This window comes from Macaca fascicularis, chromosome 9 (genome assembly GCF_037993035.2).
Source record: "Macaca fascicularis isolate 582-1 chromosome 9, T2T-MFA8v1.1".
In the NCBI taxonomy this organism is placed as follows: Eukaryota; Metazoa; Chordata; class Mammalia; order Primates; family Cercopithecidae; genus Macaca; species Macaca fascicularis.
The window spans coordinates 6,373,148-6,393,102 of record NC_088383.1 but is presented as its reverse complement, the minus strand read 5'-3'; the positions used below and the strand labels follow the sequence as shown (position 1 = coordinate 6,393,102).

The 19,955-nt window shown below is 37.9% G+C and overlaps 1 protein-coding gene across 2 annotated transcripts in view; it reads right to left on the bottom strand.

The window, feature by feature from the left end:
- Positions 1 to 749: 749 nt before the first annotated feature.
- Positions 750 to 19,955, bottom strand: part of NET1 (neuroepithelial cell transforming 1) — a 42,839-nt gene continuing 23,633 nt past the window's right edge. Inside the window, exons 1-10 of one of the 2 annotated variants that reach the window (XM_005564553.4) lie at positions 11,940 to 12,190; positions 6,825 to 6,932; positions 6,252 to 6,419; positions 5,808 to 5,870; positions 5,383 to 5,479; positions 5,169 to 5,245; positions 4,205 to 4,462; positions 3,609 to 3,779; positions 2,440 to 2,626; positions 750 to 2,134 (exon numbers count right to left, since the gene is read on the bottom strand). In XM_005564553.4, the coding sequence (XP_005564610.3) occupies positions 1,728 to 2,134; positions 2,440 to 2,626; positions 3,609 to 3,779; positions 4,205 to 4,462; positions 5,169 to 5,245; positions 5,383 to 5,479; positions 5,808 to 5,870; positions 6,252 to 6,419; positions 6,825 to 6,932; positions 11,940 to 12,032 (1,629 nt within the window). In that variant the 5' untranslated portion in view covers positions 12,033 to 12,190 and the 3' untranslated portion in view covers positions 750 to 1,727. Of the gene's footprint in view, positions 2,135 to 2,439; positions 2,627 to 3,608; positions 3,780 to 4,204; positions 4,463 to 5,168; positions 5,246 to 5,382; positions 5,480 to 5,807; positions 5,871 to 6,251; positions 6,420 to 6,824; positions 6,933 to 11,939; positions 12,191 to 19,955 lie in introns of those variants that run through there. The other variant, XM_005564552.3, reaches the window with a different exon arrangement.

Here is a 19,955-nt window from a genome sequence, read left to right as displayed (position 1 = left end):
TGCCACTACCCTTACTATCCTATCCAGAAAGTAACAGGTGTTCAGTTATCTTCAATACAATTGCTGTGTCTGATTACACCATGTTCTTAAAAGATTTCCTAACACAAGACTTACCTACCTTTCACTGATTCATCAATGAATTTCAAAGGTTTAACTACAATTTCTACTAACTTTTGTGAGGCTTACCATTACCTCCTTTGCCACACCAGCATATTTTGCCAAATGCCCCCAATATAGCCACCAGGCAAGAAACCTTCAGGGTGATTATGTGTGTGCTTTTTTTTTTTTTTAATAGTATCATTCATTTGTACAGAGAAATCATTTGGATGGCTCTATTTACAGTCTTTTCTGATTATCATTTCCACTGGCCAAATATATTTCACAGAATAGTCAACACTGACTTGAATTGATCACCATTATAATCGGGTTTTTACTCCTCCTCCCCCCTTTCAAAGATGATATCCCATTTTAACAGAAACATTTTGTAATAAAAGATTCACCAGTCTTTTTCCATCTTATGAATAAATCCATCAAAATTTATCTAATATGGTCAAATTTTTAACACATTTCACTGTTTCTTTTCAAACTCATTATTTGCAGGTATTGCAAACCAAGGCAAATAAGTCCACGTCCCCTCGAGCCTTCTACAACTTACTACATGCCCTCAAGTTGAGCTTCTCCTATCTCCTTTCACACTTGTGAAACGTCTGGCACAACCAGACATTTTACCTGAAGACAAAACTACTCTCTTTTTCTCTCTTTTTCTTTTAGCTCACTACCAATCACCTTCCCTCTTGCTTTTCAGACAACACTAAAACTTTCAACAAAATCTTTGAAGTGGTTTTCTTTCAGTAGTCTAGAATACATCAAGTCATTTTATGGATCTTTACCCTGAAATGCTACACTTTAAAAATGGCAATTTTCTTAATTGGCTCAAACACAGTATGGCTTGGTTTCACTTGGTAAAGTTAATGTGATTAAAAAAATATATACATATACACACACACATACACACACATTTTTAATCAGGAAGAAAAATACTTTAGAGACATGCCAATCTGAAAAGGCATCAAAGTAAAAAAATAAAAGCAAATGCTAAAAACTACTTTACAATAAAAAAAATTAAATAATCGGCAGGTTAAATGAATGTAAAATGAGGAATGTACAGTGAAAAACAAACTAATATAAAGCATTCCAGTTGATAAAATTAAAAACCTCCTCAGGCTTATGGTTTGTTTTCCAAGGAAATTATGTTTCAACGTAAAGTTTGAAATACTCCAGACATACATTCCATGTAGGTTCTGGGTGCCAATGTTAAAATTTCAAATTTTGCATGCAAGGCTTATCAAAGAAACACTGGCAGAATTCCAGTATTTGCAAAATTCTAAGTTCTGGTGAATATTGTAAATATTACAATTGGTATCAGAAAGCCATGATGAATCCAGAATTAAGAGAAAACCCATTTCATAAATATTTTGTTTGATTAAAAATACCAGACTTACATGTTCTAAATAATTCAAGAAAATATCTTTTTTTAAAAAAAGGCAATTTAACAGTAATCTGTATATCTTTAGCTGCCATTAAAAAAAGAAAAAGGAACAACCAAAAACAATGAAAATGTTACAACTGGTATAAGGTAATCCTATAATGCTCCCCTTACAAGAAAACAAAACTGTACACATTTATAAACAAACAGTCTCTCCACCAGTTAACACACAGAGCCTTCTCTACACCAAAGTCTCTTTCCGTTTGCCACCAGACCGGGCTTTGTCCCTCGCTCTTCGGATGCCGGGCTGTGTCTGGTGTGTCTTTAAGCTCTTGCTGTCCTCTGCCATCTCCATGCCAGAGCCACATTTGTAAGTGTTTTCGTCAACTTCTACCTGAGTAACACTGGAAACTGTAGATGCCCTCCTCTGGGCTGGGAGCTTCCTCGCAGAGGGGTGGTTCCCCTCACACTCTTCGTGCAGCTCTGGCAGGCCCTGCAGCTCAGGCGGACTGCCTGCCGACCGGAAGGGGGCAATGGCCGCCCGAATACAGTTGAACCACTGCTGCTTGTGGAATACGTCATTGGCTTGCAGAGTGTGAGACTGGCCTGGAGATGGGTCGTGGAAGCGAATTCTAAAGATATTTTTAGCTGAAAACAAAAAAAAAGAAATCAGGCTAAAAAAAGGTTTATTCCAGACAAAGTGGTCATACAATCTTAACATGACTGTGAATTTATGGCAATTTATTTATGTCAATGTGAATACATAAGCCTATGCATTATTTCTTAGATACACCTGTAAGTGTTTGAGCTGGGAAGGCCTGGACAACTCAATGGGTGTGACAAGTATAGGACAATGGAGCCATTTCATCTCTAGAATTCTTAAAGGCAAAAACTAAATTCACTTCAGTTCTGAGTTTCTATTTCTTTACATTATTTTAAGGCCTGCATTTTACCTTTCTCTGAGTTGCTGAAAGCCCCTCGAAAAGAGCCTCCCATTCTCACATCTCCATCCTGCAGGTCTTCTAGGACCAGCTCCTGGACTGGGATTGGCTGCCGGTAAACCTGGTAAGAGTGCCGTTCGTTCCGTGTGACGGGCCGAGTCAGAACCAAGATGTCTTGAAACAGGAAAATGTAAAGTTTCTGGAGAAATGGGAAACAAACTCTTTCTAAATATGAAACTTGTGTTTTTAAGTGACTGAAATATATTGCTAAAATAACTTGATATTATTAATTTCATCAGATTTATTTTTTGAAGATCTCTCTTACTAAGTGACAAATCTAGTAATCATAAAGATGGTGATTTCAAGGCTATGCATGTTCTATTTGGAAAGTTTTTCCAATCTCAGAATAAAAAAAACATTTCTTACTGGTATGGAATATCAGATTAAGCAGCAGCTAAGTGAATGCTCTGCATCACAAAGACCTATTAGTAGTAGCATTGACTTGAAACACTAGTGTTGTATACCACAGTTTTCTAACACAAAGTAGGGATTACAAATGCAAGCTGGTAAAATATTAATGGTTCTATTTTGTCCCACACAAATTTATAACTATAAATTTTTCCCTCATGAGGGAAAAATCAGAGATGTCAGATTTCAAATTTTTTAAACAAAACTCCAACTTACAAATTGGGTTTTTGAAAATGCATGATGAAACAAAAATACCATTCCATGACTGTACTTAGTTCTAGCAGGTACTTTTATAATTAGCATTTTAAAAATAAATTTGCATTCATTCAATCTGCTTCAGAAATTTGTTATGTAATGCTAAAAACCACTTCCATAAGCATAAGATAAACTCTTAAAAGTTTTTCGAAGGATTTTTTTTATTAAACATTTTGGAACTAATATCGTATTTAGAAAGAAACCCCTGGCCAAACAAGTTGATTTATGCTTCAAAACTAAAAAATAAAGTATTACTGATTCTCCACGGAGACATTTAAGGCATCTTATTTATTCTGTAGTCAAAGAAACCAAATGTTGGCTTTATCAAGCTGGTAATATAAAATTAAAATCGGCAACCTTCTTTTACCATGTCATGACTTTACCCTTACCAGCTTGCTTCATAATGAACGTGTGAAAGTTAAAGGGGCAGAGGGAAGGCCGCTCATGAAGTCACCTACATGTCCACTCTTGCTCCGCAGCTCCCCGTGGCACAGCAGCACTTTGCTCGCTTCGATTCTGGGGTCCCTCTGCTTTTCATCCAGGTACTCCAGCTTGTCAATGTAATATTGGCACTCGGATTCACCTTTCTTCAAGTTGATATCAGAGAGGACTCCCTGTATTATCGATATCTGAAAATGATAAATAAAATTGACAGAGCAGCTTCAGTTTATTAACTCATCCTGCTTCCCGCAGGGCAAAAATGTCATATGGAATGGAAGAACTTTAAAGCTTGAAGGGACTCCGGAAATCAGTTAATTCTGTCAGTCTGTTCATTTTATAGATCAAGAAACAGTCCTAGCCAAATTGAGTGATTTGTTCAAAGGTGAAAAGGTGAGATCAGATGAGAATCCTGTCCCTTAAGATATAAAATGTGCGAAGTCCAGCACTCACATCTCCTTATTGCTTAGTGCACAGTGTACTAATGCACTGGGTACTTAAAACAACAAAACAATTCACTGTGCTGATGTGAAGCAGCATCTTCAGAAGACAACGTTCTACAGCAGCCTAATGCATAAACTTAGAAAGGAAAACAATCACTTAAGGGACTACTTACAGCATCCTCCAGGAGCTGAACATCAGGGTGCTCTTTTGGAGTGTGTTTAAGAATTTCTTTCAACAGTAAAGGGTATTTGACTAGGCGACTTCGAGGGATATCTAGGAAACTCCAAAGATCTAGTTTTCGACTGAAGGGAGACTCAAGACATCGCTGGAGGAAGTCTTGGACTCTTGGATCCTGTTTCTTTTGATCAAGAAGAGCTTTGGCTGCCAGCTGGTTACTACAGTAGCCTCTGTAGGCATTCAAGCGCGGCAACTGAAGAGTAACAAAAGAAAAGGTATGATGTGTTCCTGTTACAACTGAGCGCATTAACAAGCCTGCAAACATGAAACACAAAATGTACAGCTATTCTTGAGAGTTTTAACAAGCTGTGGACATTTTCTGGCAGATAATAATGGAAGTTGAATACTATTTTAGCAATCATCAAAATGCTCTTCAAAGTTTTGTAATTTGGCTAAATCCAAGTGAAGACTCATGACTTCTACTCCCCTCCAACCTCAGACGCCGGCAGTCTGTGCTCTCAGGACACTTGAGTGTCCTCCATTTGCCACCAGCCCTGAGACTGTTTATGTGCTTGGCTATCCCTTCACTAGGCTATAAAGGCAGAGACTGCCTTTCATCATTGACTCCCAGCGACTCCTCCTCGAACAGTGCCCAGCATCTGGCACGCACTGAAACATACATGAAAGAATGCAACGGATAATCACACATAATGTGGCAATTCTATCCAAGCAGGAACATATTTGCAACACAAATCAACCTATAGCATTAATGAAGTTTTTTGTTTTTTTTTTTTTAGACAGACTGTAATTTCTTATGTCACTGTAAACTTGTTTAGTTTTAATGCCTTATGTGTTTGTAGAACAGAGTTATGGGATCAAATCAATCTCATATTTATCAGAAACTGCAACATGGCACATCTGTAAGAAACTGTATCTGGGGTCAATAACTCACTACATACCCAGTTCACGAGAATGTGACCAATCTGCTCCACTGTTCCATCGGGCTTGGTTGCTTCTCCTATTCTTGTCAACAAATCTGAAGTGATAAAAAAGCATAAACACCATTAACAGGTTTATTTAAAAAATACGTCAGCATTACATTAGAAGTTTAGACCGAAAATTACGTGCGTTATTGCTCTTTAGATTTAATGACAATTAAGTTGCACATCTAACCTTCATGCAGAGGTATGTAAGAGTCCAGATCACCAAATATATGCGTGAGTTCCTCTTCTGACATGATGGACAACTTTAACATGGGGTCATGATAGGCCTGTCAGAGGGGAGAAATGTGTCACAGAGAGATCATGTGAGGAAAACATGAGGGATCTATACTTGGAAACAAAGAGACTTAATTATATAAAAGCTAGCGTGGATTCTGTTTGCTATACATAAAACAAATTAGTATGTATTAATCCCCAAATAAACTCTCTTACTAATACTTGTATTTGAGGCTATGTCTAGACCCCATCTAAAAAAATGTATTCACCAGTAGATATTTTCTATTTTTCTACTTCTAAAGGTTAAGAAAACTATCCTTTAGATTTTGTGAAATTTAATTTTTAAAAACTAGGGCATCTGATAAAAAGTTATTTACTGACCTTTCTTGCAAGTTTGAGATCCTCAATTAAATCCTGTTCACCTCGGGACATTTCATATATTGCCTAAAAACATCCAGCAAACATCAGAGGTCATTCCTTCGAGAAAGGAAAATTATATACAACTGATAATCACATTATTTGATGTTTTGAACGGCACTTAAAAACCAAACTCAGTCTGAAAATTGTAATTCAGAATGGAATCTCAAATAAAAGGTTGCCATATGTTTGGTAATTTTACCCTATTAGAGTTGTTTAATTTGACCATCATCCATCATTAGGTTTTGTTCACCATGTATTAGGAATTGTTGCTCAAACACAAAAATCCAAGTTAATTTTGCCATCGGTATCAATTTGCTGTTCTTTTGGGAAAACACGTATTTAAAAAACAGGTCTTTTTAAAGTGCAGGCCAATAAATACAGTCTTGGTGCTGAGTGCCAGCATACCTCCTGCCGTTTGATTTCTCTGGTGGTGAGCGACTCCTTCGTGGTGATGTCTAGCATCTCTGACCACAATGCACTGCTCCTTCTCTTGGCGGGGGTTGGGACTGTTGACCTGCTAGAAAACTTCTGGGCAGAGGCTGGGGATCTGTGGTCACCACGAAGGGTAAATGACTTAAAAAAGAAAAGGTGAACAAAAGAGAAAATAAGATTAGGAAGAACAGAATTATTCCCATTTTCTTTTTTTTTAAAGTGAAGAAAGACAAAGTTCTGAGAATTTCTCAATGCAGAAAACAGTAATTTATCCAAGTTTCCACCTACCAATCTTAAATATTTATCAGCTAAAATTACGTTTTTGGGAATAAAAACTAGCCAAGACTATGCATTGATATAAGATGCAAATTAATATAACGAGGTTACACATTGTTCTGCAACAATATTCCTTAGTAGTATATTCCAAAAAGAAAACTATGTTTAAGTATAATAATGCAAACCTGTTTGTACAGCTCAAGGAAAACTACAAATTCCAGGCTTCTATAAAGTCCCCTGACTACATGACTCTTCCTTCTCTCTTTTTACCTGTATTGTTTGACCGAAACGTCTGACAGCTCCATTTCTTACAGGAGAGATTAAACTTGCCAGGGAGGTGACACGAGCCAGAGGTCGAACTCTTTTATTGCTTGGCTCCTATAAAAACAAACCAGATGACACTAAATGTATGTTTAGGGGCAATGATTTCATAGAAACTTGGACAAAGTAAAGCCCTCTCACAAAACAATTTTTATACATTATAAAATACAGAAACATGAAAATAAGAGTTGTTCTTCATTGTCAAAACAATAAGAACGCTATTGAGTAGCAGTAACTTTTCAAAAAATAATAAGTGCATAAGAAAGGCCAAATATTTCCATTGGGGAAAAATTAAAATTCAAACAAGGAAATTACATCCTAAAATCCAATAGAACTTTTTAATGTGGAGAATAACTTTTTTTTTTTTAAAAAGTCTTATTGTTATGAAAATTTTCGAACATACATGAAAGTGGAGAATGGCATAATGGATCCCATGTGTCTATCAAGCGCCCTCCACAGTGTCTGGTATAACAATTTGTTTCATTTTTGTCCCTACTTAAATATTTTAAAGCAAATCTCAGACATTATACCATTTCATTCTTAACCACTTAACCACTTTCGTTAGAAAATATGACCTTTCAATAAACATGTCTGACACTGGAATGGGCTGAAAAAGAGTGAAGCCAAGGCAGGGAGGAGTTAAAAGAGCACCCAGGCTCTGAAATCTGACTGGGCACAAATCCCGGCTCTACCACTTGCTAGGGCATACTCGGCATCAGTTTTCTCATCTGTAAAATGGGGCTAATACCAGCACTTCTCTTATGAAGTTGTTGTGAAGATTAAATGAATAATAGGGCTTGAAACAGTGCGGCACATATTAAGTTTGAGCCATTACTAACATATTTTAGGAATATTTCCATTTACTACATAAACACTGAGATTCGTAAATAATTAGATCCACTTACTACATAAACACTGGGATTCATAAATAATTAGATCCTCTCTCAGTAATTTATTAACTTAAAGGAAAGGTATACACAAATTGAGAAGAAATAGTTATGATTCTACATGTTATTGCTTTTAAATAATAATATAGCAAACACATCACTTATTCAAAGATTTTGAAACTTAATAAAAATTGCATTATTCTGATTTTATCGCTAGAAAAATGGAGGCATACCAGTAGGTAACTCACACGGTTACTGAAATGAAGAATGCCAGATCATAAAACTAGCAGGTCTATTCTTTATAATGTCTATGGAGCACAACTATTTGTATTTTGTGCCTCTGACAATTGTGGCATACTTGACAAAATAATTTTGATGAGAATCCAGGAGGATATATAATTTTAAATTATATTAAAATTATCACTGAAAAGTAAGACATCATTTAAAAATAACAGAAGAAGCAACTTTTTCTAAAAATTCTTTGACATGACTAAAGTAATATAAAAAGGAAGGGGTATAGAAAATGAGTAAAAATAATGCCTTTAAATAACTGAAGACTATATTGACCATTTTTGGTTTGGGTAAAAAAAATTTTTTTTTTAAATTAATAATTTAAGAATAAACTGACAGGAAAAGTTAACATTATTTGGAAAGAAATGTAAAAAATTTGAATATCCAAAGAAAGAATTAGACTCATTAAAGCTCCTAAATGTATCAGAAAGGAATGTGAACTACCAAGGAAACTTGGTAATCAAAGAGAATTTAGAAATTTGAAGGCTTTAAGAGGCAGAGTTGTAGATCAACCCCTCATATCAAATAATCAACTCCAAAGTAAAACTTTGAATATAAATGAACTGCAAAAGAAACCTTCGCGATATGTAGTAAGATGGCACACGCCGTGCTTCTGAGGACATGTGTGGATGCCTCCCCCACGTACATCTGTGCTGACTGACTGACACACGCGTGTGCAGGGGCCAGCACAGGCATTCCTTTCCATTTAGTAAAGACAGCACAAAGAGTCTCCTGTTGGACTGAAGATAGAATTACCTCACAGAGTCAGAAATGCCGACATTTCACTGGAACAAAGCAGTTGTCAGAAAGTTCTGTTCTGCTTTTTGGGAACAGAGGTTAACTCTTCTTCCTTGTTTCATGCATAACAAATTTGACTTCCCAGAAAATACAATATTTAATTTCAACTTAAAAGTCTTTGCAAAGGTGCTTTTCCCAATGAATATGAATGGAAAATTTAGTTAGCAGGAAATACATTTTTGATATCTATTTTATCACATAAAATCAAATTAACGATAAAAATTTCTTATCTTTATAGGATCAGTTACTGTACAACTACTAACTTCCTGGTAACTCAAAATTATGTGATATTTTAAAACTACAGAATTTAGATTTAGATAAGTGAATGTAAATATATCTAAAGCATACTTCTGAAACGAACATGGGTTTTGTTGATGTGGTCTCTTTAGGGTGGCAGCATACACCAAATACCAAGTGGTACTTGGTGGTTACATATGTTCCACAGTCCTTTAAAAATCCAACTATAATCTCAGTTCTCCACAAAGGAAATGCTACTCTTCAGAGTTTATCAAATCTAAGATGTCTTGGGAAGTATGATGCTTACTCAGGAAATACAGGATGGGAGAGGGAGAGAAAGGAGGAGGGCACTTTGCAAATACTTTTGGGGACTGAATGGTGGTAACTTTCCTGCCTCACTCAAAGGACATATGTGAAGAATGTTTGGCAAATACAAAACAAACTTTTAGTATACATACTTTAAAAGTATGAGCAATTTTAATGACTAAAATAACAAAAAGTGTGACTATGAAATGTAAAGGTGTAATGCTGCTACTAATTTCAGGATACATATACAATTTGAAAACAGACTCATACATGCAACTTCCGTAGAAAAGTGACATGGATTAGGCATTCACAGGCCACCTACAAGATTGGGACAAAAATCTGTGTCTCTCAGAATACAGGTTAGGAATTGGCCCATGTGAGCCGAAACCAAAAGTAGTTTTCTTTAGAGGTCCACATGAACTATCTTAATAATCTTGGTATGACTATTAAAATCTAAATATTTGCAGTCACAAAACAGATTCCTAATACAGTATTTAGATAGGTCAGATGCAGCATCTGGAGGCGATGAAGGGTGAGTGGAATAGGCGCATACTGTCTCACCACCACCAAATGGAAGGTACCCATAGTTCCGCTGCTAGTATTGTTTATTTTTACCTTGGAGTCCTGGAAACATGTTACGGCAAATTCAAGAAGCTTAAAGAACAGATATGGATACTGGAACCACACTTTCCTCAAAAATAAATAAATAAATAAATACATAAAATTTAAAAAAAATCCAAAAATTCATAGGAATAAACAAAGAGTGCCAACAAGCTTTACATGCTCAATGATTTTTCTGTTGCAGGGAACCTTTCACCAGGGCTAAAGTTCACTTGGAGGGAAAAAAAAGTCCAACACCCTCTAACATAAGTTTATGTTGTTAATTTAGGTTAATTTTTAATTAGACTATCTAGGTTAGCTAGGCAGTCACATGCATTATTATAAGCAATCTGCCCACAGATCAGGGTATTAACTAATGTTAGTAATCCACTCGTAGTTAGATTTTATGCCTTAAAAATTTCTGGACATCTATAAACAAAATTGTTGAGAATAATTTAAAGTATTTTTCAGGTTATCCCGCAATAACATGGAAAAATCCTGTTGAGAATTCAGTGTTTTGTAGAAAGGCTTTTTCGTCTAATGATGCCAGTTACAGAACATATTTTAGGAGGGTCTCTTCTATAACCAATCACATCAAGACACTGAATAAAAAAACCAGTATGCGCCTGGGTCTATTCCTCTGAGTTATAATAGATAAATAATCTTCTCTCCTACTTAGCAAAAACTTTAAAATCAAAAGAAAATAAAAGTTATTTTTAAAAAGATAAAAATAAGTTATGATCACATGGGATGTATTCCTTTTCTAGAAATACTCAAATTATTTAGAGCTGTGTCACTAGATCTAAAACCCTGACAACATTCCTAGTTTTCTTAACTTAGAAATAAAGGTAAGGCAGAAACACAGCTCATGCTTGATACTAAACAAAGGCCAGTTTCTATGGGCCCAACAGATGATAAGCTGCAGGATTCACACTAGTGACTGTGGATTACTGCTCTACTCAAAGCAAATGCTTATACATTTTGAGAAAACCGAGACACACAGGCAAAGACCAAAACCAAGAAACAAAAACGAAAGCCAAACCACACCAAATAAAAGTGTACCTCCTGAAGACAGCAGCTATTTTAACTACCAAAAGGTGTGTTTATGTGTACACATGACAAGCAACTTTGCTGGGGTATACAATAAGCTTTACATATTTAAAATGCACAGTTAGGTAAGTTTTGACATGTGTACAGAGACGGAAACCACTACCACAATCAAGAGATACACAGTTAACTGAATGCAGGAACACTATTCCTAGCATATAAGTGACAATGTAGTATATATTAAAATATATAGTATAAACAGAATATCACACAACACTACATCAAGATTACATAAAATGGCATAAAGTAATTTGATTTATATTGGTAAACGTTCATAAAGACTAAAAAAAAAACCAATGACTTCAGACAAAGCAAGGAGGATAAAAATAATGAGTCATTGGTTTAAATATTCTAACATGTCTTGAAGAAAAAAGTGGCATACAGTGAACTCATCAGATGGAAGAAAAACGCACACCAGGTCAGACTGCACTTTAGGTGCAATTTGTTCACTAGCATTGATTTACAAGAACAGGATTCTTTTCCTCTTGCTCCATTAAGGTAGTTTCTAAGACTCGATGATATAAATTCAAGTTAAAAAAAAAAACAACTATATTAAGCATCGGAAACGTGACAAATGTAACCAGAGTAACACACATTTAAAATCTTTTTCTTTTTGTATAAAAGCTGTGTACAGTCAAGCTGTGCTATGTATAAACTATTTAAACTTAGACCACAGTCCCTAAACACATTTCAAGCTTGCACATAAATCAAGAACACACATTTTAAAAACAAGATCAAAAGTTTAAAATTATACTGTTAAGACCTTGTTAAAAATCTTAAAAGCTCTGTGGAGTTAGAAAACATTCCTTTTGCCTAATGTTTCTCTTAAAAGTCTTACCTCTTGTTCTCTGAAGGACTGGTTATTGACATCTAGGACTCGGATGGTCCTTTTAATAGGTAGGAGACCTCCACTCTCATCATGTGCCACCATGCTTCCCAAGTACTCCCTCAAACCTTTCCAATCAATCCACACCGAGTCAGCGCCCTAGCGACGCTAGGCAGAGGCACAAGGGGCTTTTCTTCCCAGAGCTCGGCCACCCTCCGCAGCCACGTGCCCATGCCTCTCGCCGCGGCGTAGCAGACGCTTCTGAGAGCCGCAGGCAGCAGGCACGGACCCCAGGGCTCGGGGGCGGGGCCACAGCCAAGCGGGCCCGGGGGGGGCGGGGCCCACCACCACGTGACTAGTTAACTGCGAGCAGGGCACACCTAGGCCTCTCAGCTTTCGCCCGGGAGGCGAGTGAAGCTGGCTTCAAGTAGGACAGAAACTTCTCTTCCTGGTTTAAAATGCATTCCAGAAGGAAAACAAATTGTTACATTATCTACTCTAGTGCTTAGTCACAGGGAGACTTTTCCTATAAAACCCTATTGCCTGGGATTTAGTATAGACAACTTGACAACTCAAATAAGGAAATAGAAATTCTTGTTCAATAGGGCTAAATCAATGTATATAAATGAAGACAACCCTAATTTTCCAGGAAACCTGCTTTTATCTTACAGAAGTGCAAGCACATTCACAATTATAAAATTATCTAAGTCTTTAAATAGTTGCCACCACTTTTTCTTAAGACTAGCAGGGTAAATACAGCAGGTGCACTTCTGTTACGTCTCTTCCAGAAGAAAATCTCCCATGAGGTTACAGGTAAACAGGGCTACTTCAGATTTCAAAATTCAGTATTTCTTAGACTTAGAGGTATATATTTTTTCTGTATTTTTAAAAAACTTGATCTGTGTACTATTTTATAACAAAAGTGATTTGTTCTATATGTATATAGTATACATAGCATATTATGTATATATTATATATGTGTATAATATAACAGGGTCCTTCTCTAAACTGAATTAACTGATCTTGATATAGTCCTAACAGGGTCAAAAGACTGCTTAAAACATCTTGCATTTTACAGGTGAAGAAATGAGGCTTACAGAGGTGAAGTGACAATAATGACAGTGACCAGCGACAGTCTCCAAATTTCTAGCCTAAATCTTTTCCTCTATGGAGCAACACTACTTTTGTTGGCTTGGCAGGCCTGCTGTGAAGCAGATTTCCTTTTAAACACAAAATTTGTTATTCTATTTGGAATGGTAAAATTTTATACTATAAACTATAATATGATGCTAGTATGTTGGAAAAATATTTCTATTCTTAGGATTTATTAGAATCAGAGAAATCTATTATATAAAAGTCAGTATTCTAAATACTTGGGGAATAAAAAAATAGGCTTCATATCTGCCAAAGAGACCATTGTATAAAGGCGGGCCACTTGAAGAGATAACAGAAGATAGCTTTTGCAAATTCAAAGCTAAGGTGTGTAGCTAATAAGTGCTACAGGAATTCCGGAGGAGAAACCACTTCAGGTAGTTTTCTAAGCTAAGACATGGCTGGGAACAATGCCAGGAAGAGGTTTAAGATGTTATATGTCTGTGGGGCCTTGAATGTAATCCTTTTCATAGATTTGAACAAGAGAAAATTTCGAGGAGGATGAGGGAGTGAGCCCACTGTGAGGTCACGGGCTGTGGGTAAAGATGGAACAGATGGCTGTACTCAACAGGTGAGAGAGATAATGAGAGCCATGTTGTAATAAGATATACATGACTGGTGTTTAAGATGGTTGAAAGATGACTGAACACATAATGCAAAAATCACAATTGGGCAATAAGAACTTTGCCTAAAGTAGGAGTAGTGGGGAAAAAGGAAAATGATATATGCAAGAAGTCACAGATGCCCAAAATTTTTTAAATAGGAGGGGTAACTGTTAGTGCAAATCAAGAAATAAGAAGGAACAAGCTTTGAAAGAAAATTCTAAGTTACATTTTAGATATACTGAGTCTGAGGCAGTGGAAGAACATGCAAATGAAAATATTCTGCTGGTAGGTGGAAATGTTGGACAAAAACCTGAAAAAGAGGCTGGAGGCTAGATTTAGACTGGAGAGTCAGATACAGAGATCAAAATCGAAGCTATGGGAGTGAATGAGATGCCTAGGAGAGAAAACTTGGACAAAAAGAACATGGTCCAAGGATCTAACTTTGGAGGAAAGCCAAGGGAAAAAGAATTTTGCAAAAGGAGTAGTTAGAAGGAAAGAAACAAAGCAAAAGCCAAGGGAAGAAAAAAATGTTAATTACAGCAAAGAGGTTAAGGAGGGTAAGAAAAAAGCCACAGATTTAGTGATTACAAGTTTAATGAGAATCTCAAGTGTGCTATTTCAGTGGAGTAAAGATAGAGGCAAATTACAGGGGTTGAAGAGTGAATACAGAAGAATAGTGGGCGCAGACTATTTATAAAGACGAATAATCTATAAAAAGTCATTGCCTAAGGTTTGCAGGAGAGTTGCTACTTCTTGCAGGAAGGACCACCACTGCCCTTCTGTAGCTACGTGTGTTTTATACATGAGATGATGGTAATAATTCATCTTTCTGTCTTATTTTTTAAAGTAATGGAGATTGGCTCTGTTTCATCATCTACTCTCTCTTGTCCAGTCTGCCCTGGGCAGTATGTGTGATGTGGTTGGCCTTAAGAGTGGATGACTGTAGAAGATATTTCCACATAGCATGAAAGCAGAAGCACCTGAGCAATTGTGGACTCCTAATTTTACGAACAGTGATCTGCATACTTTCTCAGAGCTAATATGAACAGCCTAGGCTAGACCCCAGCAGTCCAGTTCAGTTAGCTTCATCAGTTAAAATACGGCGTAAGTAAGGCCACACTTTACGGCCACATAGTTTCTAAGGGAATAAAGGATTACGTGCAGTGGGAGTTAGGAAAGAAGCAGCTGGGAGTTCTCCTGGGATTCTTACCCAATGTCTTTCTTGAAACTGTTTTCCCACTTAGTTCCGACAGAAATGAGCCAAGATAATGAGGAGAAGGGGTATCTTTCATTTTCTCCTTCAGCTGGGGACCCAAGAGGCAAAGGTAGAAGTCTTATATGTAGAAACAGAAATAGAAAACAGAAAGGGTATACTGATGACAGCCATGCTCACAAAAGCCCCAGCTCACCAACACTAAAATCTTAGTTTCATTTTGAATGTGCAGGTTTGGGATCTAAATGTAGACAGCATCTAAAAAAGGAATGATGAACATCTGGAAGTTCAACTAGACTCAAGAATCTTGAGCCTTGTCACAATGCTACATAAAATCGGAGGGCTAAACAGGTCCTCTGAGATCATTCACCCATCCTCTTTAGTTTTCTCACAAGGAAACTTAACGGGTGGTGGTGAAAAATAGAAGAAAAATTTAAGGTCTACTTTGTGCTAGAGTTCTATACACGTTATCTTATTTAATCAACTCTATGAAGTACTTACTATCTCAGTTTTAGAGATGGAGGAAACTAGGACTGACCAAGTTTAAGAAACTTGTCCAAAGGTACCTCGTTAATCAGTGGCTTAACAGACCTGACTCTGGTCTGCTCAGCTGTTGTGACACTGTCTGGATTAAGATAACCCATGTAAAACCTTCAGCACATGTTCTGAGACACACTGAGTGCTCAGTATATGTTAGCTGACTTAACAGTAGACTAAGTTTAAAACCAAAGTCTCCTGAGTCCCAGGCTAGTGGCGTTCACTAAATTGCCAATACTTTTATAGAGGAGGAAACCATAAAACCGTTTGAGAGATTAGCTGCCTTATAGCCTTTTTATAACAAGACATGAGGTAGGTAAAAAGATAATAAAATAGTTCCAGTTGTTTAAGTTTAGAAGAGTTTTGTTTTTTTTTTTGAGATGGAGTTTTGCTCTTGTTGCCCCGGCTGGAGTGCAATGGCATGATCTCAGCTTACCACAACCTCTGCCTCCCGGTTTCAAGCGATTCTCCTGCCTCAGCCTTCGAGTAGCTGGGATTACAGGCATGCGCCACCATGCCTGGCTAATTTCTGTATTTTTAGTAGAGATGGGGTTTCACCATGTTGGTCAGGCTGGTCTTGAACTCCTGACCTCAGGTGATCCATCTGCCTTGGCCTCCCAAAGTGCTGGGATTACAGGCGTGAGCCACCATGTCTGGCCCAGAAGAGTTTTTTTTCTTTCCTTTTTTTTTTTTAAAGACAGAGTCTTGCTCTGTTGTCCAGGCTGGAGTGCTGTGACACAATCCCAGCTCACTGTAACCTCTGCCTCCTGGGTTCAAGTGATTCTCATGCCTCAGCCTCCCGAGTGTGTCACCATGCCTGGCTAATTTTTGTAATGTTACTAGAGACAGGGTTTCAACATGTTGGCCAGGCTGGTCTCGAACTCCTGGTCACAAGTGATCCAACCTGCCTCAGCCTCCCAAAGTGCTGAAATTACAGGCATGAGCCACCCTGCCTGGCCAACAGCAACTATTTGTATAACTTTCTACAAACGGTATAACTTTCTACAAACGGCATAACTGAGGCACAGATTGGTTAGCATCTTTTGTGCAGAACATCTAGAATTTATAAACTTAACTGAGTTATGTAAAGAGAAAGATAATGTTTCTCTTATGTATAGAAAAGGAGTATTAGATTACTTACCTGTTCTCCCCCTTTCAAGTGAAAAACTGTTTGGAATTTAGAAATAAATTAGAGCTTAGGAATAATCATTAAATTTTTTGGTCTAGGCATTATTATTTACTTTTACCTGGAACAATAACAAGCAATTGGAAATTAGACTAGGGAAGCCATATTACAGGCAAAGAGAAAACAAAATCTAAGCTCTCTGCTGCCCTCTGCATGAGATACGGTGAAATGCAATTGTCAACCTGTTTTTAACTTTGTATTTTTAAGGACATTATATAAATGACTACATAAACAAGTTCTTAATTTGTGGAAAAATATGACCAGTAAAATCTGTATTGTCAGTCTTTGTACAACCTTCATGCCTTATATTACAAAATTAAACATATATTTTAAAATGATACAAGTATATGAAAAAGATTCCACAATTCACAAGAAATGTTGTAAGAACTTTTTCTAAATATGAGAAAACTACATTCCATTTTAAAACTCTAGAGTTCAAGATTACAAGCATATACTCTGTATCTCACTAAAAATAGGTTAGTTAAAAAAAATTTTAAATCTTACTGAAAAGGAAGTATTAATTGAAAAGTGGAACTTTTAAGAAACCAGAGTTCCAAAATATGTAGTAATAACTTAAAAACAAAAAGAGTTACATTTGAACTGGATGAGTATGAAAGAAATTAGTAATGAAGTTATATGTGGATTTGAGTCTCCAAGCTTAGTCCTAAGAATTTGATTTTGGGGGAAAAAAAATCAGTTCAGACCAATTAAGTATTATTAGACACACTTTAAACAAAATAGTCTCATACGCTAGTAAGTTTGGTATTGTCAAAACAATGGTTCTTTTGTGCGATGACAACACAAATAGCCAATCCAATGGGATATCAGCACTGTTAGTGGTGACTTTTTATCTCAGGTAACGAATAACTTCCGGTAAAACGTAAGACCACTTTATTCTTCTGTAACAGGAATGGGATTCCTCCCATTTTTCCCTGAACTTCAGTTAAGGCCCCAAACTAAAGACAAAACGATATTGTGTCTTGTGCCCAGCCTCCTGTTTTCTCAGCCCAATTTGACATTGCCATAGCAACTGGCTCCCCACAGGAGTGACCCCACAGTCCCCTGCCTCAGCTGCACTGTGTATCTCTTGCCTTCCACCCTGGGCTTCTTGGATGCTGCTGTGTGGCATATGCACACGTGTAGCCATGAGTGTGTAAGATGGACACCCGAAAGGCCACTTGTTGACTAATGGAGCACAGGAGCTGCAGGATAAAAGCTCCCCTCTTCAGTCCCTTGAGAGGAGAAGTCTGTGGTGTGTTTTACACAGCTCTTCAGAGGGTTCCAGTGAGATCTACCCCACTGCCCACGGTAGTGACAACTTAATTAGACAGTGCATGGGCCTCCTCTCTTTCACTTCCCCAGCTTGTTTCCTGGGATCATACCTCAAGAAAGACCACCTGTCAATGAGTCCTTGTTTTAGGCTCTGATTTCTGGAGGGAGAACCTAGGCTAAAATATGGACACTGAGATTGGTCCTAGAGATCAGAAACACAGGATGGGACTCTGAAACAGACTCACTCACTAGTAAAATGCTGACAAGGCCTACAGGTATGAATAGGGATGAGACACCGAGTAGTGAGGCAATGCCTTACATAGTAGTGGTGGCAAATGAACAAGAGAGGGGCAGTGGTAATTGTAATGACTGTAGTGTTGGCTGGCTTTGGTTAATTGCTTTAAAAGATTTGAAAAAGCAGCTGAGAGAACTTTCATAATCTTCTCAGCACCATGGTGGGAATAGCTAAGCTGGAGTCCCTGAAATTTCACCCCTTACACCTGGGCCAGGATGGTAAGTCAGAAGCAGTACTGCACACCAGGAGAAAATGCAGAGATTAGCCATCAAAGTTACAGACTGCACAAGTGATGGTCTCACTAGATTCTCATTCCATTTATCTGAGTGCCTCTTACAATAATGAGATGGACTGTGGTAAATGACAGTGAACCACTGTAAACTTAAGTGGTAGTTCTAACCTCAGCTGCTTTGTGCAACATGTCGAGTCTACTGGAGCAGACCAACGAATCATCTAGCATTTGTTACATGGTTATCGTTACTGATCAGGCCTATGTGCTCTTTTCAATCCCCATTAGTAAGAAGGGTCAAAAGTAATTAGCTTTTAGGTGTGCAGGACAGTAGCCTGTGTTTGCTCATGTCCTGAAGCTGTTCACTTTCTGTTTTCTGTCACGAAGTCAGCAAGGACCTGGATATTCCACAGAACATCATACAGGTCCATTATATTAATAACATTATACGAAAAAGACCTGGTGAATAGGAAGTGGAAAGTATTTTGGATATCCCAGTAAATCAAACGCATGCCACAAAAATTCAGGGGTTGCCATGTTGGAAAAGTTTTAATAGATCCAACGACCTGGGGCTTTCTGGGATCTCCCCTGTACAGGAAAGGACAGGTGTTGCACCTTGCATCTCCTAGGCACAGTACTAGCAGGACTCTTCATCTTCTGCAGGGAGTATCTGCTATATTTGGGAATGTCGCTGTGATAGTTTTGAGGAGGTCCCAGAGCAACAGAAGTCTCTGTAGCAGGGCCTCCAGGCTCTGGTGCAAACTGCCCTGCTGTTCAGGCCATATGACCTGGCACATCACATCAAGGTTGGGGTATTTACGGTAGACAAAGATGCTGTGTGATGCTCTGGCAAGGCCAGGAAGAGAACTGCAATGCAGAGCCTTAGGGTTCCAGAGCAAAGCTATGCCTTCCACGGCAGAAAATGACTCCGATTTGAAAAGAAGCCCCAGGTGTGGGGCGGACCTAGTTAGAGTGAGGCCCTGGCTACGGACATCATTTAACTGTGCTAGCAGAGGTGCCCAAAACAAACAGGGTCAAATCAACTGAGTCAGAAGGTTGGGAAGTACAGCAGCAATCTGTTATACAAAGGAAATGGTCCATTTGTGATTGGCTTAAGGAAGACCAAAGGGCACCAGTAAATAACATGAATAGATGGCCCAGACTGCCATGTAACCTAGTACATTACACTGGTACTTCTCCTTCAACTCCTCATTTAGGGGTGGAGTAGGTCTCTAAAACCACTGAGAGAAAAATCGGGCCCTCATTCACACATGAATTAGCTTCATATGTTGCTATGAGCAGACAATGGACCACTACTACACTGCATCCCATTCAGGGGTAATCCTAAAGAGAGTGGCAAAGGAGAACACTTCCAGTGTCAGCAGTGCACTTGGTTGTTCACTGTGTGAAGGGAGAAATGGCGTGACATACAGACAGACAAAGGCTCCTGGGCAGTGGCAAATGGGGTGGCTGATTGATTGGTCAGGAGCTTGGAAGGAACCAAGAATGAAAAGGTAGAAATCAGTTTTGGAGAAGAGG